General features: G+C 37.7%; 2 protein-coding genes across 23 annotated transcripts in view; both read left to right on the forward strand.

The window, feature by feature from the left end:
* Positions 1 to 10,923, forward strand: part of LOC136843949 (serine/arginine-rich splicing factor 3-like) — a 180,670-nt gene extending 169,747 nt beyond the window's left edge. For 4 of the 11 annotated variants that reach the window (XM_067112940.1, XM_067112939.1, XM_067112938.1 and 1 more), the window contains 4 exons: positions 861 to 1,546; positions 3,621 to 3,725; positions 9,190 to 9,294; positions 10,377 to 10,923. In XM_067112940.1, the coding sequence (XP_066969041.1) occupies positions 861 to 1,110 (250 nt within the window). In that variant the 3' untranslated portion in view covers positions 1,111 to 1,546; positions 3,621 to 3,725; positions 9,190 to 9,294; positions 10,377 to 10,923. Of the gene's footprint in view, positions 1 to 860; positions 1,547 to 3,620; positions 3,726 to 9,189; positions 9,295 to 10,376 lie in introns of those variants that run through there. The other 7 variants (XM_067112945.1, XM_067112946.1, XM_067112944.1 and 4 more) reach the window with 4 other exon arrangements.
* A 3,557-nt stretch (positions 10,924 to 14,480) lies between these two features.
* Positions 14,481 to 22,194, forward strand: part of LOC136843951 (RNA-binding protein 1-like) — a 41,599-nt gene continuing 33,885 nt past the window's right edge. For 7 of the 12 annotated variants that reach the window (XR_010854746.1, XR_010854745.1, XR_010854747.1 and 4 more), the window contains exon 1: positions 14,826 to 14,966. The gene's annotated coding sequence lies outside the window, so the exon portion shown is untranslated. Of the gene's footprint in view, positions 14,967 to 22,194 lie in introns of all 12 variants that reach the window. The other 5 variants (XR_010854748.1, XR_010854749.1, XM_067112951.1 and 2 more) reach the window with 2 other exon arrangements.

The following is a 22,194-nucleotide window of genomic DNA, read 5'->3' on the forward strand; positions in this document are numbered from 1 at the left end:
TCTATGGTGGTGGCAGCTTGGTATTTTAGAGTAAATAGCTAGTTCAGCTTGGGGGCTTTGGGTTGAGGCTATTTCTCCTAGTAAACCCCCTCACCACCATGTTATTGCAATAGACCATATGCATCATTCTAATTATTGTTCTATCATGGTGGATAGATATTACTTGTTATCAGCTGTACTATGTTCCTTCAATGTTGACAAATGTTCTTGGACTCATACGAGTCGAATCTTTATATATATATATATATATCTATATATGATAATGTAAGGTGGTTAATGTATGTCTTAGCTCCTCATAATAAATGTTTTAGTTGATTAATGAATGTTCTAGTTCTAACTAGGTAATTGGTGCTAAACATACGAGTGTCGAAATACAGTACAGTATACCCGAGAGGTAGGTGGTAGGTTTTTTTTATATTCAACCCTCATTCAGTTTGGGTGGATGATGATACTGTACTAGACTCTCGGACTGAGGAGAGGTTCCTACTTCCTATTGTCTTCATTTTATTATTATCATTATCATTATTTCTCTGTAGGTTTCTTACACTTGCCTATACAGATCTCAAAATCACTTAAATAAGGCTAAAAGTCTCCAAAATTTTTTCTCAATTTTTATCAAAATTTTATTTCTTTGTTTTCATGGGTGTGGTCCCATACACAAATCATTTAAAATTCTGTTTTTATTTATTTATTTTTATTTCCTTTTTAAACTTCAGTATTCATATTCAGACACATGATTGATTGGATGTAAGTTACTAGTATGCCTTTATTGTTAACCAAATTACAGCTCGCTTCTTTGAGCATTAAATTTATATTTGAATTTTTTTGTTTTGTTAATTATGGTGTGTGGCCCATTACAGGACTATCTCGCCCAAATTACTTCTTGTTCCACCACCACCATCTACTCCTCCTACTGTTGCTACCACACCACCACCACCACAACCACCACCACCACCACCACCACAAGTACTTCCACCACCACCACCACCACCACTGCTAGCTTCAGCGTCTGCCTACTTGTACCGTGGGCTTCTAGTATTGGATTGTAAGGGAGGATGTTACCCCCACCCTCTCCGGGGGTTACTTCCTTTCATCTTCTTCATCATCTGATCTTTTAGCTGGTGATGTCACTTGATGCTCAATCAGGTATTGACTCTGGATGGTTGAGGTATGTTCTTCAGCTGCTCTCTTGGAGCATTCTCGACTGTCTTAGAGCTGCCCAGCACTCCAGCTAAGGATGAGATGGTGACGCCTGATCAGCCAAGGCGTGGCGGCGGTGGTGGTGTGCGGCACGTTGCCTGATGGCCTTCCTGCGGCGCGGCACCTCGCGGCACCCGGGCAGCCCTTATGCGCTTCACGTGCCCTCTTCTCCCCACCGTCTACGTCTACCCTCCGCCCACTGCCCGCCCAACGCCCGCCCGCTGCCTGCGCAACGTCAGGCCTGCCCCCCCACCCACCATCTTGGGTCTATGACCCTTCAACGCTCGCTCCACTTTCTTACATTCATCGCGCCTCGTCTCATCATTACGACTACCCTGCTGTGACGGTACACTACTCAGTATTTGGCCATTTGATCAATTGTCACAAACATTTTGTTTGTGAATAGCAGTCAGGCGTAGGTATACATTCTTCCACGAAGGATGATGCCTTGAGGAGTGATTTGACAACCAGTAGAAGGCTCACTTGCTGTGTTTATGATAAACATGTGAATCTAGCAGGGTACTCACGAGTGTCACCCAGGTGGTTTGTGGGAGAGGGCTGGACAGCTTGTGTTGTTAAACTCAAATACAGCTGTTCACGTCATTAATTTTTGAGCATTTTCCATTATTTGACATCTTGAAATATTTCACTTTAAAGTAATGGATTGCACTATTGCTTGGTACCTAGACATTACCTAAGTATTCTAGTAAAGTACAAAACAGTACTTTTTAACTCGATACCGTTATGCATCTCAACCTTTAAAAAGTCATTAGATTTTAAATAGTTTAAAGCTGAGAAATTGAATGGAAAAAGTTTAAACGATGTCTCCTAGTCATTTCATTTGCTTCACCCTCTTGCATGATTTTATGTTCTTATTTAATTTCTAAATGTTTATCTCTCTCTCTCTCTCTCTCTCTCTCTCTCTCTCTCTCTCTCTCTCTCTCTCTCTCTCTCTCTCTCTCTCTCTCTCTCTCTAACTTTTTTCGCTGATTTTTCCATTTTGGAATAGTCATGTCTTCGTCTTCTCCCTGCCTAAATTGTTGATCCTTTCACAGAGTAAAATTGTGATAAAGTCTAAAATCATTCTTATCATGCGCATTCTCCTGTTCATGAAAAGTAGCAAAAAGTGGAAACTGAAGTGGTATTCATTAAATTATCGTTGTATTTTCTGTAATTTAAACTGTTTTTTTTTTTTTTATCTGAACGTAGCTCGGAGAGGGAACGTAAATCATTCTTTTACAATTCAAGAACTTCGTAAGAGGGAAAATGAAATGCACTTTTTATTTAATTTCAACTGTTGGAAGATGAAAGACATCCACTTTTATGAAAATTTTAGATTTTTCAATTGTTTGAAGAGTGCATTATCAAATTGGCTACTGGTAGTTGTTGAATCATGAATATTGGCAATGTGGTGTGGTGAAGGGATTAACTCTACTCCATTTTTCCCAACTTTCAAATCCTGTTTTGTCTCATATCTCTCTCTCTCTCTCTCTCTCTCTCTCTCTCTCTCTCTCTCTCTCTCTCTCTCTCTCTCTCTCATTCATCTTGAAAATTTCCTTTTACAACTTTTTCATTTTGAACCGCCTTCCAATTTTGAAATTCTTTTTCCATTTGTAGATGTTCAACTAAATACTTTTCATGTCTTAAATCCGTCACTGTTTACCTTTCAGATTATTATACAGCTTTTTCTGGATCTGTAAAGAAGTTTATGCTCCTCCTTTCCTATCGTCTCTTGTCTTTATCTCATGTTTATGTACTGTATGTTTCTAACGTACTTCAGCTACTTTAAAACCTCTGTACATTTCCTTCAATTATACATTAACCTGTTTTTCTCACTTGCTCATACATTTTCACTGTTTATCTTGTCTTGATGCCTTCCCTTTCATCCACCACATTCTGTTTTTCCGTCTCAACTGTCAGTGCCGTCCTTTGTCCGAAGCTTATCATCCAGATTACATGTCAGTACTTTTCATAGCCATTTTCCTTGTTTTCCTGTTACGTGTCCTTAATTCCTGTACTTTTCAACTTCTTTTCTAAATAAACCAAAATTGTTTTGCACTCATTGTGACAGAATTTCAAGTGCAACGTGTATAAATTTAAGTGTGCTTTTGTTTGTGGTAAAGGACTCTGGTTGTGGTTTTCTTTCTCTAAAGAATTATGAGTTTGGGCTCACGTATTTTAATATCCTGCTAGCTCATAATTTTGGAGTCAGTGGATTGTGCATATGTTGGTCTGGATATGTTCACACCAGTTGACTTGCTTTCACGTGGGTTGCTTAGGTAGTGCCGAGAAATGTTGTAGCTGAGAAAGTTCAATGGAAAGTGCTCTTAATTGTCATTTTATTGTAGGGAAGTGATTACTTCCGTGAAATAGCTGAAGACTGTTCGTGAAGGGTTGGCGTTAATTCAGTCTCGTTACAGATCCCGTTCTCCGAGGCGGTTTGGGCGCTCTCGATCTCGCTCCCGTTCCAGATCTCCCAGACGGACCCGATCTCGATCACCAAGGTCTGTTTCACAATCTCCAAGGTCTGTGTCCTGTGCTAACCCAGCAGTGATTTATTTACAGTTGTAATTTAGATATGCATGCTATTTTGTAGGCTACATGTAAATTTTAAGAGATGAGATGTATTCGTTGGGTAACTTGTACCTGCATTTTCACACGTTACTCTTATATATCTAGATATGTGGTAGAGAGGAACAAATTTAAAGAGAAAAAGCAAGAGTAATATAATTATTCTCACTTTATACTGCACTGTAGTCATTAACTCACAAGCTAAAATTAATGCAGTTATGAAAAAAATCCTTATGAGTGCAGACTTTGTCATAGGCCCAGATATTGGATTAAAGCATTTCAAGAATTTTCAACCATTCCCACCACATCCAATCAAGTGTTTTAATTGAGAAACGAAAATATGTGAAATAAAACCAGGGACACGTACAAGATAACAAGATCCAAATTTTGCATTACCCACTTCTATGCTGCTTGTATAATTGCAACACAATTCCTTTGTTAATTTTTTAATCTTATTCACAAATAATTCACTAAGATCATATACAGTCACAAAACTGATCATTACCATGCAGTCACAAGGCAGAGGGTCAGTCAGAAGTCTAAGCACAGGGCTAAGGTTGTTGATAATGCCAGCACAGGTCCAAGATCGAGGTGGTCTGTGAATCATCAGGCTCCATTAGCTTTGAGGAGTGTTCATGGCACATTTGATATAAGAGTTATTTGTTAATTTTTAAATGGACAGTTGTAAATATATTTTTTGCAAGTTTTTATACAACCCATTAATTATAAATTGTAGTGCCCTCCTCACTCCACCTCTTCCTTCAAATGAAGGATTGGACAGGGAATTGAATAAGAGTGGTGTCATGGACCCTGTGAGTTAGCTAGGCTTTCAGAGTTGAATCCTTCATTGCATTGTTGGTGTTCCTGGATTTGTTTTGCACGGTTATGGTTGTTAACAGTTAATTGTTTTGCATACAAAAATTTTCATTGTAAAGAACTGTTTTGACAACTAATCACTTTATTGTCTACAAACCCATAAATCATGAAGTAGCCTTACTCTGTGTGAACAGTTCTGGCCGTAATGATTTAAAAGATTTTGTTAGGAGATACCCAGCTCTCACTTCATTAGCTATGGGTGAAGAAGGGTGTCATTGTATAAATATATACCTATATTACATGCAAATATAACTTTAAAATCATTATACTTATCGTTTTCATATGCTAGTGTCTGAAGGCAAAAAGCCACATCATTTATATAAAATATTAGATTTATATAACAATCATGTAAACCTTAAAAATATCTTGTGGATTGAAATTTTTTCATATTGATCCCATTAATCATATATTGCCTGAATTGCTATTTAGCTTGGAAGAAATGTTCTTTTACGCCAGGTCAAGGCAAGCATATCATTAATCAGGCTGCTGCTTATGCACTGCATGAGGTTACTCCAGTATAGGTAGAACTAGAGCTGTATTAGGTAAATGGTTCTCCAAGAGGAGAAAGTTGGCTATATCTAGCAGTGTGAAATGTATAGGCTAGTACCCTGCAGTACCACATTTCTAAACCATGCCAGATCCTTGCCTGTGATTTGGAGTCAAGGTAAGAAGGTTGAAGAGTTATACAGTTCATCTCTGTCCACATACAATGAAACTGTGCCAAATATACCCAACAAGATCACTTACATATATATCAGAGTAACGTATCAGAGTAACATCCCTGGTAAAATTTGGTAAAAGTTGAGTGGGCCACCTATCACTCCCAGACTTCTATTAGCTTCATCATTACAGTAATCTCTGGAGATGATTCAGTGTAGCCAGTAAGATAATGTTTTTGGTATCTGCTTTCTCATATACCTCCTAAGAAGAACAAACTTTGAATTATTAGGTTTGAAACTTGCTCCTCTGCAAGTGCAGGCTTTTACCGTTCATACACAAGACAGAGTAGTAAGCTGAAGGAGAGCAGCAATCCAAGGTTTGGAAGAGTGGCATCCAAAGCACATTCAGAACAAAACTCAGTGAGGAACAAGCTCCCCCTTAAGAACTGCACCAGTGACAATCAATGACACACCTGGTGGAGTCAAGATGAGTACATACCACAGAGTTGTTAAACCTGCCACAGAAATGACTGGACTGTGGTCAGTGAGAGAAGACTGATGACAGGACCAGGGGGTTGAGATATACCAGGACAGGAGTAGGCAGAGGAAAGTGAATTAAGCCTGAATTGCAGCAGATCAGGAGGCTGCTAATAACTAAATGCAACTTGAGGTCCTTTAGTGAGATATGTTCTTTTTTGGAGGCATTCTTTGAGGAACCACTTTTGTCATTTTTCCTCTTAGCAAAGAGATGCTTTTGCTGATGGTGCCATTTGCAGCGTGCCTTATACGCCGGTTGCAGGGAACATGTCTGACGCGGCCATGAAGGAACCAAAATACCCTTCCAAAGTTAGTTTCCCAGCCTTACACTTTTGTGGGACAAGGCCTTTTGATATCAGTGTTCTTGTGGTGGTGATACAGGGAGGTTTCATGGCATTGTGTTAGTTGGGTGTTTAATGATGAGAGTACCTGTTGATTGGTTGCATCATAAAACTGTTGTGAGATTGTTTTGATAGACTTAATTACTTTTATGTTGATTTTTTAAATTTTATGTTGATTTTTTAACTGTATCACCATTCTCGTGCTCTCTCCACCACCATTCTCTTGGTGTGTGTATACTATATACAGTAACATCCCTTTGCAGTTAAAAAAGAGAATGTGTATCCATCACATCATTTCATTTCTGTCCTGTGGCAGATTCCAACTTTAAATTTAGAACATTTAAATTGAAAATGGTTGGTTTCATGAAATCACAATTTGAGAGACTGTAGGAGCTCACTTTAATAGTCATGTAAACTTTCACATATTAGGTGTACATGTGCAGTGTAAATTGAAGATGGGTTGTAATTTGTGTCTGTAATGTTCGGTATTACAGAAGTGTAACTGGCATCATTGTTTATGCTTTTGTTCTGTACATTTGAATAGACAATCTCTTCAACCAAAATTTCAATTTACAATGGGAAAGACAGTAACCAAATTGGAATGGTTATGTTTTCACACCCACATACATTGCTAAATGTGCCTCTTGGAATTTTTCGTTTTTACGCATGACAAACTAACCAACTACAGTACTAATATTTGAACCTTTAATTATGATTGCTTTCAATGTCTGATTAACTTGCATTTATATGGCGATACAGTACAGTATTTATGAATGTTTTGATCTTGATGACTTCCACTTAGAAAAAAAAAAAGGTGGTTGGAATAACTTAGAAATTAACAGTGCAAAATAGTGGCATCAACAGATTTTGTCTTAAAAAAAATTTCTAGTATTAAGTAATTGAAAATTAAGGATTTCAAAAGTAAAGTCTAAAATAATTAAGGTAACCTATAGCATAAACAGAACATCAAATGGATAGGCAAGTGTACCTGTATGCTAAATCTATCTAGCTTTCTTTCCAAGTTTATCTTGGTTTTTATGATAAATGAACTGAATTCAGAGATCATAAAACTTATTCCATTTAATTTTTTCAAATTTCAAAGTCTAAAGTAAACTTTTTGTAGTAAACATCTGCCTTTGATTAAAGATTTTCACATTACTGTACTTAAAAAAATGTACTCACATGTCATGTGTTTTGTAACACTTGAAACTACTACCCTTTCCCATATAACACTTTGTACTGTATTAAGTGAAGCTCCTGGTACTATATATATGATTTTGGAATGGCAAATTGCATTATCAGTGGCTGGGACAGAATGCCCACTAAGTGGTAAACCTTACGGAGGTTATGACCCATCGGTGGATAAGGATCTTCCCCTATTGGGAGATGGTGCTGCTACAGTGAGAAGTTACTGAAGAAAGATAAACAAATAATTTTGAACCTCACCCTAAAGTATCCATGTTAAATGTATGTTGTATCAGTTAATATTCATGTAGGTAACCTGATTAAGTGGATTATGAGTTGTTATAGCATTTGTTATCTCCATACATGAGCATGGTATTAATTGGGTGATGGAAAATGAAAAATCTCACTTAGATTTGTATGAAAGGATATAAAATTAAGGAAATATTAAGTGGGGTAGTGGTAAGGAGATTAATTTTTCTATTTGTCTCCCTTTCTCTTGTTGTATCCACAGTGCCCCAGCGTGGGCAACTGTGTGCACTAGTCAGGTGTATTATCTGATGTGTTGTAATATGAAGAGAAAGTATTGAAGCTAATTAGTTTAGGTTAAGTAGGAAAACTGTATAACAGTTAAGAAGCTGTGAACACTCAATTGGATTTCTTAACGTTGGTAAATAATATAACGTAATTAATTGTTTTACATGTGCATTAGTTCATTTGCTCAGAACATAATTCTTTTTTGGTAGTCTAAACTTGATAATGGAAACCATTAAAAGTTTTTGTGAATGTAGGTAAGGTTGGTTAGGTCATGTTATAGGAAACTGATGTACTGTATTTAATCCTCTGAATTTTTTACTAATACAGTATGTACCTAATGTTTTTGTGATGATTATGGGTGCTTTGGAGATACAGCTGAAGTTTTGCAATCCCAAATCAAGTTCTCAATACATCATATCCAAGAAAAGTTAAGATTTACCAACTAGCACTGCTTTAATTTTTTACATCCAAGATATAGTGATATTGACACACACAGTTTGGGCAGTTGAACTTGATTGATCTTGGAACTGTTGAAAGAATGATTTTATTGGGCAGCCTAAATATTAGTCATGGATTAGCCAGCTCTTGACTCAAGAACTGTACCGAGATCATAAATTGCCCATTTTCCACAAAAAGCATGAGCATATGAATGATGTACAACAGAGATGTTCCAAGATGTTTTAGGTGACTTAAAATTATTTACTTTTCCACATAGTAGTCAAACATGTCATTTGAAGGCAGTGGGTGGGATTTTGTTTTAGAAATTTTGTGGTTGTAAGGCGAGAACTTTTGTGTTAGTGACAAGGGTTTCGTGACTGAGGTAGTGTATTGGAATGAAACAAAATTTTACTTACTATGCTAACATAGAACTGCTTTGTTAGGCTTGTAGAGAAAATTGTTTAGGAAATTGTCAGATTCATTCACTAGTTTTTTAAATTTATAGTCTCTATGATACTGTTATAATTCTTGATCAGTACTTTTTAAAAGGACAAAAAGCCAGTTTCATATTGTAGGGTGGAGTTCAGCTTAAGGTACATACTAGTTTGAGGCACTGATTACTAGTTTTTGGAATGAAAATTTAGGTAATTTTTAAAAAAAGTGAAACTGAGTTGACTTCTCAAGTCATTTATACATTTAGCAGAAAGTAAGTCTGTAAAGAAAAATAGCACACCCATCAGTTTGTATAAATTCTTGGATAACGTGTCAAGGTGAGTGTCTTAAAATTTTATCAATTTAGTATTTTTTCTGTAAAAAACATCTTTAGATTAATGAGTATTCTGTTGCAGGTACGACGACTACCGTCGAAGAAGTGAAACCCCCGATTATAGAAGGCGATCCAGATCATAGGAACAGAGAAGGCGATGGATACGAGTACCATATTTGAACAATAGGTTAGTTATAAAAGGTTTTCAACTCAAAGGGTAATTGAAATAACGGTACGGGTTTCAAACTTGAATGTGATCATAGCACTGTAAAAATGTAATTTAATATGCTTGGTACATGTATATTTTTAAAGGTCAGCTATGTAGGGTAGTGGAGAAAGACAGGTGTTTTGGTTATTTACTCCAGGTGTTCTAGGCATTTACTTCTGTATTTGCTCAAATAGGAATTACGGTAGTTCATATTTAATCATGTAGGCACAGTTATTAGGTTTCAGTCTTACATCACATGCTGTATACGACATGACAAATCATCTGCAGCAGTCTTTATCCCTTGGCAGTACAGTAATACCTCACACTATGTTGTTCATTTGTTTCAAGATGTAACTTGAGTTGCAAAATAACCGAGGTCATTTACGTTGCAAAGAATGTAAAGAAAAAGCAAAAAATTACATGTCTGTAGTTCTTACCTGGTGGGTGAAGTTGATGTGCTCAATTGGCCAGAGGAGAGAACACATGTTGGTAGCAGTGTTTTCATTATGTTCTTGGGGTATGATTTTAGTTAACTTATTTTCCAACAGAATTGCATTATGGTGATTAGTGCTAGCACCAGAAACTATTTGAAACTGACACTAGTTATTCTAGACAAATTCATTGCCAATAAGAATTACGCCCATTTGAATACTCTGCCAAGCCTTGCAGCTGAACACTGGAAATATATGTTCGATAATAATATTTAAGTTTTGAAGCTTTTGAACAGTTTTATTCCATGTATACTTTATATTTTTTGTGAATTGGAACTTTTTTGTTGAAATTTCATAATATTATGGCTGATAATTTGAATGCTAGAACTACGTACGTACATCTGTACAGTACATATAGCCAAAGTTTCTGAAAATAAAACAATATTTTTAACACTTTAGGCTTTTAAATGGTTGTACATCCCAATATTGCATATTTGATAGGTTTTGACATTTCTTTTTGTGGCATTTTTATTTTCTCTGAATTTGTAAGAAAACCACTATTAACACGGAAAATGCCTCATGTCGAAACTGTGTAATGGGTAGTATAATTTGTAAACTTTTTCCTTGCAGATGCTGGAGAAGAAGTCATTGTTCATCAATCATCTTAGTGTTGTAAGCAGAAGATGCCACGCAGAAGCTGTCTTGACCCACAGCCTCAGCGTCAGGAAATATTTTCCCATCATGCCTAGACACAAAATAAATTCTAACTATTTAGGCTATTTTTTAATCCTCGATTTTTTCATTGTTTTTATTTCACATCACAATTGTATATTAAGATTCATAATTGTAGGCTATGATCATTTACTTTAGTTTTATGTTGAAAGGTCTCATTTATATACCTGGTATGTCATGTAGTGTATTGTAGATTTTATTTGGTCACGTCCCCTGTTTGTTTTATTTCGACTTCAGTTGTGACTGGCTTGTGTTTGTGAAGGTTCCAATTTTGATATGAATGCAAGGGTGTATGGATGACATACCTTTTTGGAATAATTCCTCCAGATGTTTAATAGTGATATATATACTAATATGTTAGTAGTACAAATTACTCTGAAAGGTATGGTATGTGTGACGGTTGGACTAATAGTCTTTCTGAACAATAAAAATTCAGATCTTTTTACATTCTTGTTTCATTTTAGCCCCAGTATCGCCTTGTTTGCATTTGTGTCTGTAAATTTCACAGTATCAGTAGAAAAATGTAAACGAGAAATACTGTATCAAGAAATCGGTACAGAGAAAAATGTTGAAATTGAAGTTATTGGAATGGCAACGTGAACTGTAGTGAGATTTAAAGCAAGGAAAGTGAACAGAAATCGGGAAAAGTCAGTGTGTTGATTCGTACTAGAATTTGATAAAACAAAGGTTAGAGAGGGTACCCGTGGAAATGTGGAAGTTTGTCATTGTCAAAAGGTAATCATCTTGCCCTCAGAGTTAGGCTATTGGACAACCACAATGACTTGAGGAACCATAGAGAAAGTAATTTCTTGAGGAAAATGGCTAAAATTCACAACCAAACCGTTAATGACCTTGTCACATTAAGAACACTTAAAGATTGAAGGCATTTTTAAGGAGTTCTTGCAACTTGGTTTCCATTCATAATCCATCTTGTAAATTCGGTGTCGGCTAATGTAAGTTATACCTAAATAAAGATAGTGTTATAGTTACGAAATTATTCCTTTACTACCATTTCGTTGCGCCTGGATTTTAAATCATAATAGTCCCTCACCCTCCAAGCTTCTAACCACATCCAGGTCCAAAGGAAAGGGTTGCGTTGTTGTGCTTGGGTGATTTTTTCTACCCCTATTGTTCGTTCCTGAGGTCTTGAGAAACTGACCCCTCCACGACTGTTCTTTGCATTGCAGGTCTCCGTCAAACTTTTTCCCATCTTTTTGTATAGATTTTTTTCGTAAAACTTACTCTAGCAGAACTTCGTGATGCTGACAGTTTTCCTTGTTTAATTCAGGAATGTGAACATTGAAATAAAAGCTCTATGCCAGTAACTATTGTTTAGATATTAGGTTGAAATAGTAGACCCCTCTGTACCTTTAAATGAAAAATGTCTCGTTTTCAAATAAAACCGTTATTTAACCAGATTGGTGTTAAAGAGTCAAGATTAAAGAATTATGGCCAATTACAGTATCAGAATTTCCAGGTAGTTTAGTGGGCAATACAGGGATAAATGTAAGAAATGAGATATTGCTAAAAAAGAAACCACAAAACATAAATACAATACAATGATGTGAGTCAACGGCTCAGAATCCAAAGCTGTTGGCTGTGAAGGTCCTGCGATCCCTTTCTGACAAGAAGCGCTTCTTAAAGGGCCTTTGTAAGTCATTTGAACTTATGCTGCTCTCCCATATTCCAGATTCACATTCTTTGGCAAGTCTAATATTGCTATACAGTTCCTGAACAATTACTGAAGGTTTTGTAGTAGTTATACGGGCACCACTGCAGAAGAAACAGTTCACTTTGATGTCTTCCTGTCCACTGAACATTTAGAGCAATAGAATGGCAGATAAATAACCCAGTCAATACTGTAGTTATAAAATTGGTCCCAAGAGGATCTGCTATTCCATATCGTGAACACCTTTCTTTTTTAAATATTTCAAAACATTCAGGCCGTTGTGAAGAATTACTGCTAAACCTACACCCTTGGAAATACAGTACTATGCTAAGGAAATGGGAGGTTCTAATATGCCATCTTGGTATGGGTCTTACAAACTTAATTGTTAGTTACCTGGAAACATGTTTTGGGGATGTTGATTAACTGGCCACCCTGGCTATGAAGCATCTAGTCTTCAAATTTTTATTTCTAGTTGTAAGTGCTACTAGAATTTATTTTTATTCGTGCATTATCAACTGTAAGAATGTCCTATTCAGCCAGTGATCGAACAAACTGTGGTGATCCGATAAAATCCCAGCATAAGAAGAAGATGAAACTCATGGTAAAATGATTCCAAAACATTTATACACAAACCAACCTCAAAAATGCTTCTCATCTAGATACACTAAAAGAGCGGTAATCGTCGGCAGTCTCTCATTTATAAACAATCTTGGTGGCTCAGTCACTATGATATCCTTAGGCAGTTCGCCTTCTCTTCTTCGAAGCCGAGTGACTGTATTAAACTCCCAGTGTTAACTATCAAAGAAGCCTTCCGCTGACCAACTTGTAAGTTAAATTATTCTTTGCATAATTTTGCTACTACATACTGTTATTTTGTATGTTATATACTGCTGCCAATTGTAGGTTTTCCTAAATAATTGTCTATGCTTGTTATTTGTCATATTGCCTCTCTTAATTCCTGTAGTCAGAAATGAATGAATTACCAGTGAATTTTCTTGAAGGCGCAATTTTCATTTTAATACAGCACTACAACTAATCTTAATTTTCCCTTGAATAAATAGTTACCAAATAAGTTATTAAATACTATAATTGGTAACATTTTTGAGTTGCTAATCATTTATAGTTTAGCTGTAGCAAAATTGTTACTTAAAGGTACATATTTTTACTCTTAATTTTCCTTTCACTTGCCAGCTGCCTTGGAGCTCGCGAGAACCACAGAAGGTTGATGACAGAATTGAGGAAGATTTTGGCTTTAAATTGTGCTCCATGGGGGATCCAAGATCCCTCAGTAGTACAATAATAGACTGGAAATAATAAAATAAAAACAATATCTTGGGAATTCCTAGCCTCGGTAGTCGAAGTCGTTCTCCTGATGATTCCATTGGCTCCGCGTCTTCAACGAAATTATAGAAGAAGAAGAAAATACAGCAGAAATCTTCATGGCAAAGGGACTGCATTGCTGAGAAACTATTAGCCACAATAACTTCTCATTTAAGTTGTTGTTATCCCCAAGCGAACAATGCTTGCATAAAACCAGCCGAGATGACTGAAATGAGCAGAATCCCATATAAAGATTTATTTGAGTCAGAGTTTTATCTCTCAAGCGCAGAAGAAAAGGGATTACTGAGATACAGAGTTTAGTAGTAGTAGTGGCGACTGGGATTTATAACTGTCTGCAATATTTCAGTCAGAGCAAGGGAAATACCCTCCCGCCAGAGGCCCCCGTAACAATTTGTGGAAATCGAGTCCGGTTTGCACAGTTCAGTGACAGCTTCTTTCACTCTGGTGCCAGTTGTGGAGCAACGGGATTCCCTTTCTTCCTCTTCATTTTTTGACCCACAACTTTCATTCCTTTTCTTTATTCTTGCCTTCCCTCGGCATTGGCTAGAATATTGTCATTTCCATTAATATTTAGCGCATGAAAAGTAGGACAGTTTTTATTTTATGTAAATAAGTACATACCCTATGATGAAATATTTTCCAACTTTTTTTCTCCGACCGCTATGCGCAGAGGTTTTTATTTCTCTTAGATTTCCGGAATTTTATTTTCAAATTTCTTATGAGGCAATACAGCATGTTTGCTAAACAAACTAACGTAAATATATCTTCTTATCTCAAACCCAACATCCATTTTTTCTATAGCATATTTAAACTACCCACTTATTTACGAAGGGAACCTACAATTATTCATGAATCTTTTTCCCAAGGTTATACTGCGTGTTATAACTTGATTCAGTATGACTTCTTCTAAACCTAACGACAGACCAATTTTCAGAATGTTTTCTCTCTATTATAGATGGCGTGAATAGACGCAGAGACAAAACGTTACAAACGGCGTATAATAACGAACCAGGTAACCCGTTCCTGAAAAGTAATCGTTTATGAGTGTCTTTTCAATATTCCCATCAAATTTTAATTGAAGAGACTCCCTTACGAAGAACACACGGCTTCCGCTGCAAGTCGGACACGAGGGGTTGGAAGGACGCGCAATAACGTCCATTAGAATTAACCGTATGACGCCATTTTATTAACACGTGACTTCTTCTTCGCCGTGACGGGGTTAATAATTTGGTTAATGTCAATGCTCAGATGGTTGGGAAAAGTGGGAAATAAAGAGGAAAGTTTGAGTTTTGGTTAAAGAAAGATGATTTAGCGCCATCTATTGTAAAGAGGACGAACTGGACATTACAAATGAAAGCCCTTGGTGGGTGGAGGACCTCACTTCGTCGACCTCTGTAGCGTGTTGCGGTTCCCCCCATCGGCAGAATAACACCAACCGTATCCCGTGTTGTACTGGCCAAACCTCCTTATTTACAGGGGTAAGTGAGCTCTTTCTACAACCGAGGTTGTAATGCGACCGTGTGCATGCGTGGGGCCGTCATGAATGACGCGGGGACCCCGGTCCCGCCCGGAATTTGGGCCTTTAAAATACGCAGCTTCCTTCGCAGGGTGTTGAAGCCACGAAAGGAAGAAGGCGTCTTGAAACAGCAATGGAGGAAAGCCTCGGTTATTTTGAATGGTCGGGACCCCAGTCGGTCTGATTTCCGGAGATTGCGGGCGTTCGCGCCCCCCTTTCCGTCGCCCCGCCGTGCCCTTCGCCTTTTGGGGGGGGGGGGACTCGGGCGCCGTATAGGGAGTTCCTTTTCCGAGTCTTCAGGAGGGTTATCGCACTTCGGGGGGTTATAACCTACTTTCTGACGAAGGCCTCCTCCCGTTAATATGATTAATCTGAATTGTTAGAAGTATTTAAAGGGACTGGTTTTCCTTTTGCTAATTAAATATAACAATTAAGCAAATCTTTTGGTTATAGGTTAGGCCTCTGGGGCGCAGGCCTGGGAGGAATCGGGGTATTAATTTGAAAATTGATTTTTCTTTTAGTATTTTGGTTGAATATTAATTTACTGTTATTTTTTGGCGGTCGACTGTGATTAACCAGCAATTAACCGCAGAAGTTGTACGCTGGCCGTCCCGGAATGCTATCACGCATGCGCGGTGTTATGGTGGAGCTTTTGGTAAAAAAGTGGAGTTTCCTTCACCAGGGGGCAGGAGGGGCTCTGCCCCCCTCTAACATGACCTGCTAGGTTAGGTTAGGGTACGTTAGGTTAGTATGGTTAGGTTAGGGTACGTTAGGTTAGTATGGTTAGGTTAGGGTACGTTAGGTTAGTATGGTTAGGTTAGGGTATGTTAGGTTAGTATGGTTCCTGTTAGGGTACGTTAGGTTAGTATGGTTCCTTTTATAATAGATTTCCTGGTAAAACTTTTAGTTGCGCGGCCTGATTCCCTCCAGTCGCCGACCGGGACAGGTTACTGCCGTTTTGGTAGGGGGGTCCAACCCGCCAGGTCAGGTCACGTTGCCCTAAGTCAGGTTAGGTAGGTAAGATCTGGTTAGGTCAGAACCTGGTATTATAGAAAAAGTTACGTCCGTTTCCGTATGAGGAACCTGTCCTGGCCGACGACTTGCGGGAATCAGGCCGCGCAACTAAAGTAAAAGTTTTACCGATTTCCTTAGCCAATCCCTTCTTGAACATATGGCTCCCTGATGACTGGAGAGATTGGAAAATTATAAAATAAGAAGAAGAGGAGCAGGCTCAGTAAAGGTAACAGAGGTGATAAGAGAGTCACGATTGAGATGGTATGGACATGTGTTAAGGATGGATGCCGAGCAGGGAGTAAAAGGGCTTGGGAAGAACCTGTTAGAGGAAGAAGATCGAGAGGGAGACAGAGAATTTATGGCGAGATAAAGTGAAGGAAGATGTGGAGAGAATAGGGTTGGTGGAGGATGGTGCCTTTGACAGAAAAAGTTAAGTATACCTTAGTTTTACCAGACCACTGAGCTGATTAACAGCGCTCTGGGGCTGGCCCGAAGGATTAGACTTGTCTTACGTGGCTAAGAACCAATTGGTTACGTAGCAATGGGACCTACAGCTTATTGTGGAATCCGAACCACATTATAGCGAGAAATGAATTTCTGTTGCTAGAAATAAATTCCTCTAATTCTTCATTAGACGAAGGCAGTGGAGGAGGAGCATCGGGCAAGTGACCCTTTAATGTAGGGATATGGTGGGAAAGAAGAAGAAGGAACCATTCCATAGCAGCAACATGCGGTCTGGTCTTTCTCCCAGCACTTCCAAAACCCCGGGTTCCCAAAGGGTTCCCAACCATGTGGGGTAGATATGAGGTTAATAATAATTGACTGACAATAAACACCACCACCTCGGTCGTCAGCAACACTAAAAGTATAGGAAAACTCAGTTTCCAAGGTAATAGGTCTTGCTTAGAAATACCTCGAGGTCCTCTCAAAGTACAAAATGGAGGCGTTACATACTGCGCAGCCCAAAGCTAAAATTTTACTCAAGCCAAAACCAATTCCCCACCCTTAGTGTAGGTGCCTATATCCTATAGTTAGGGGACCATTGTGGGAAAGTGGTTTTTTTGGAGGGGGAAAAACCAAAAAAATGAGTGAAATAAAAATATTGATTTAACAAGCCAAACATATCATGGGTTCCTTACCTAGCTGGGGTTGTGCTCCCCCTCACCTAACTTAACTTAGGGGCCTGTGCCCTTACCTAGCTGGGGAGCCTTGCCTCTCTGAACCCCACCACTTAATCCAGGAGGTAAAACTAAAGACTATTACTGTGCCCCTCTGGTTCGGTAACTACCAGTTTACCTGCAAAATGGGCGCCTTCTTTGGTACCAGTCCCTTAAGTATGAACAGAAAAACAAAAGACAGTAAATATCATAAGCACAAACAAAAGGTATAACCATGAACAAAAAAGCAAAAAAAAAAAAAGATATTTGGGTGCTGATTGGTGGGAACCAGGCTGCAGTAGTATTCTTCAGTTTTGCCACCTAGGATGCCAGGTCCTCGCCTAGACCTGTATTGCAATTTAACCAAGGGCACCGCAAATGAATAATAAAATCACACATAACCTAATCAAACCTTACTTAGGGCACCAGGGCCTCCCCCCAGTGCGTGATGTTCCTTTGGAAATGTTCCTTGAACTTGATCTGTATCAGAACTATTATAGGATGAACATTTTCAGTCTGTTTGGGATTAATTGGTTGAGAAATTACATTGCTCTCAATTTTTGTTCTCAAGTTTTACTGTTGCACAATAATACCATACGTGCCGATCTTCCCAATAATTGAAGGAGGAATTGCCTAGGGACACTGCAAAGAATTAGGTAAAACACAATTTCCCCAAAGAAGGACAAGAGTGTCAGAGGAGGCTGAAGTAGCCTATGGCATGGATTTGAACAAAGTGGCCAAAATAATCTATTGAACAAGCACCTGATTTTGCAAAATTCCATACAATTTGTGAAACTCATAACAGAATAACTAATTACTTCTAAGCATTTAACTGTGTACCCACAGTTCTGGGTGAAAATAACGGAAGACGTTGCAGATACGTAATCAACCCTTACCCACAGTGTGCTGGGACAAACAAAATCTGATTGGAAGCCCCACTCCTGTGACAGTGTTAGCATAATAAAAAAACTTGGAAGAAATCCAGGAAGATAGCAATATTTGTCGAGTTGAGTTTACAACACCAGGAATACGTTCTGCAGATGAAAACAAACCTAACCTTTCGTAGAATGCCGTGTCCTGACCTAACCATATCTTACCTTCCCTGATCTCACATAGTGCACCTTGCCCTGACTAAACATTGTAAACAGTGGACTAAGCTTCTGTTTGGAGGTCAGAGCCTGATCCCGTCATTCTGCAAACTACCCCATTAGTCAAACAAAATTTTGGCAATTAAATTGGTGGCAGATATGAACATGACACTCTTACTAAGCATGTTAAGGAATTTTAAGATCACAAAACCTAAAACCTCCAATCTCAAGTGATGGTTAGAAGTTAATGCCCAAAAATTTAGGGTTCCAGTGTTAAAGGGCCATTAGCAACAATTTGTAGACAGGGAATGGGAGCTATTGGAGACAAAGTCCCCATCAGACTGCATAAGGGGTTACAGCCAGTATCAGGGTTTTGCTTTAGAGTTTGGTTGGAATTTGACGTCAGTATTTTTCAACTTGACTTGCCATCAAAATAAAATATTTGGAAAAATACACATTTATTTGTTATATCTCGACTGTATTAATTGCTCGAGATGCTCAGAAGGGGGTCCCACGTAAGTTGATAGACATGCTTGTAGACAGCAGACCGAATCTTTAAAGCTACACAGGTTTGTCCCTCCTTTAAAACCTCCCCCCCAAAAAAAATTTACGTTTCATGGAATGTTAGCTATGAAAAATATTAATACAGGTATATTTTTTATTAACACTGTAATTCCTTTAATCTGTATGTGTGCGTGTGTGCACTCGCTTATACAGTATTCGTGGTAGTTTCTTTTAAGTTTTTGTCTGGATAACACCCCTTACATACATAGTCAATTTTGTTGCCCTGCAATTGAGGGGAGGGGAGCCATTCTAGCTAGTGCTTTACAGCATGATAAACCTTCATCTGGCAGCATTAAGGAATTTTCGGTATAAAAACACAATACAATGTTTAAAAAAAAAAAGTTGACTGTCATGAGAGAGACCCTTCCTGAATTGCCCTTAGCTTGTGATTAATACATTCGACCTTCGGGATTTGTTGGGCCGCGGGGGGGATAGGGACCAAAACCCCCAGTTAATAGCTTAAATCCTTGAATACTTGACACCCCAGTAAAAGTGCTTATAACTGCCTATTTTGATAGTTCAAAAACCTCCTCTAAAAATATTTATACTTGCCTATTTTGATACCTGCCTGTTTTGATAGTTTTATCATGAAAAATGTGTTTAATCACGAAGATAATATGACCATACAGTTATTAGTGAATATTTCTCAATGAAACATTCCACAAATGCGAAAATTTTGTGCGAATAATGTGGATGTAAGTTCCACAGAAAAATCCACCAATAGTTGAAGCTGCAAATCCAGAACCGCAAATAAGCTTGACTGTACTTAGAAGCACAAGGTCATTGCACAGCACTTACCAAATCAGGAGGTAAAGGGTGGGAAAATCTTCCTAAAATTGTGGTGTAGTGTTACTCTCAGATTAACCTCCCAAAAATTAGTCAAGGTAAAAATAAGCATTGGCTGACTGTGCAAGCACCACATTGTAGCTGTGAGCCTTGTAAACTTGCTGGAATAATGCAAAAAGTCAGGATTTATGACAAAATGATTGTGTAGAATGCACAAAATGCAAAAAATCTTAAATTTAACAATGGTATTATTTTCCAAGTTGACCGTAATTATCAAAATTTTATTACTAGTTGCTCATGATTATCACTATCTTTTCTGTTTTTCTGTCTCATCAAATGTAACAGCTTATTTTCTTTGTAAGTAATGTTGCAATGTAGGGAGTTGCTGAGATATTGAAATGTAGTCGATATTTTGTGTGAATGTGTATTATGCTTGTGCTGTCATTAGGCTGAGAGTTCTGGAATGCACAAGCAATTAGTTAATTATTTCATATTTTGCGGTTATTTGGCCAAGTTTCGGTGCATGTGTATATATAATGCTATGCTCTGACTACTACCGTGTGAGCGTTGAAGCCAGATTAGCACCATTTATGATTGTTGCCAAGCTGATCTTTCTACAAAAATTAATGAGAAAAAAGGGTTAATTGATGACTAAACTGAATATTATAATTCAGAGTAAGCAGATTGGGATTAATGTAGTTTTTAGTGGCTGTTGAACCAAATCATTCTTCAGTCACAATAAAAAAATAATGTGGCATGTGGCAAATAAAAAAAATGTGGCATGTGTTGCCACACCTCCTAAAACAAGCTAGGTTGGGATGGGCATTTAACAAGGTATTTTTTCTAATAGAGAACCATGAACTATTTTTTATCACAGATGGTCAAAGCTTGTCACTAAGGGTCCATCATATTCAAAGATAGGTTAGATGCAGTGCTTCTGAATTGTTAAAATCTCCCAGATAGGTTAGATGCAGTGCTTCTGAATTGTTAAAATCTCTCAGATTTGATTTTAGATATTTTAACCTTTCCTGTTGTGAATAGTGAAGTGAGTGGTGTTTCACCTGAGTAAAATAATACAGTATAAGAAATGCAGGTTTTGCTTTAAAGAGCACTAAATTAAACGTTTGCAAATTTCATCAGTCGAGAAACTCACATATTGGTACAAGTGTGTAAAATTCTCTCTATATTTCACTGTATATTGCTTATTTAAATCTAGACCTGTAACGAACTTGAGGATATGGCAGCGCAAGTTGTTGGCTGTGACCCACCCTCATGGTAAAATGGATCACGTACATTACAGACTGTGAGATGAACAACCGCAGTTTTGGTATGTATGCTCAGTTGTGTTATGTTTGCACCTGGCATTATGAGTTTGCGGTCCCTGAACTGTGCTGTGGCCAGTGATCATGATGCCCCACAATAAGGGATGAGTTTGTCTTCTACAAAGAGGTGTTACATATTGGTGTCATGATGCCAGATTATTCTTTGTAACAAAAAAAAAAAAAAATGCTCAAGAACATAGTGTTCTGGTTCTGAAAGTTGATTGGTTGACAGCACAATAAAAGTATGTTCGGCTTATGAAACACTCCCAACTCTTTACTTGTTAAAATATGAATACAGTATACATACCGTAGGTAAATACAGTTATAATTACTATGCCATAGTTAGGGTCAGCTAATTAGTGGGACATGCGTGATTGGGTTGCCTATCTTTTGTGTATAAGGAGGGCCACTTGTCAGGCTCACACTCATTTCTTGTTTAGTACCTGGCAGCCTTGACCTCTTAGTTTTCGTTATTGGGTCCTGATAATCTTAGTGTACACAGATGAGAGGCTAAGATTTATAAAGAGTTTTGGAACATTTTTGGGTGCTTGTGCAAATTCTTTCTTAGTTTAAATCAGATATCAAGTGACATTTCCAAGTGGGCTAATTGACTTTGTGTGTGGTTTTTTAAGAGTATCTGTTAGTTCATCATCTGGAAGACAATCATGGTTCGTTGATGTATCATGAATGAATGGGTTTCTAAAGCAGTTATAACTTGAAGCAGGTTAGCAATATAGTATTTGGATATTACTCTTGAGGCTTCAGGGAATTTGCATGTATTTAATAACTTCTTTTATTTTCTTATATTAACGTCAGGATTCTTAGGAAATATTGAAGTTATTTTCTCTCACCTTAATATTCTAGGTCCCATTTTTTTCTGCCAAATCTTTCTTTAAGTAGTATAATTTGCCGGTCCAAGTTCCAAACAAGTGGAATTAAATGTGATTGCTGCATCAGCTAGAATCAGTATGTAGTATACAGTTTTTAATCTTTTACAATTGAAATTGCTATGTAACTGCATTTTGCCAGTAACTCCTGTATTTGTCATTCCTTCGTAAATGGAAATGTAACCAGTTTAAGGTGAGAATTCTTTTAATGAAAAGAATATGCCCGAGTTGAAATTTAACTGATTTGTATGAGGAAGTGATGAGCTGGTATTGAAATGTGTGGATCATACAGGGATTTGGTATTTCTTGTTCTGTTTATTTGGTATATAACTAGTTTATACTAGTTTTTGTTTAGTTTGTAGGCCACATTTT

This window comes from Macrobrachium rosenbergii, chromosome 12 (assembly GCF_040412425.1).
Source record: "Macrobrachium rosenbergii isolate ZJJX-2024 chromosome 12, ASM4041242v1, whole genome shotgun sequence".
Taxonomy (NCBI): Eukaryota; Metazoa; Arthropoda; class Malacostraca; order Decapoda; family Palaemonidae; genus Macrobrachium; species Macrobrachium rosenbergii.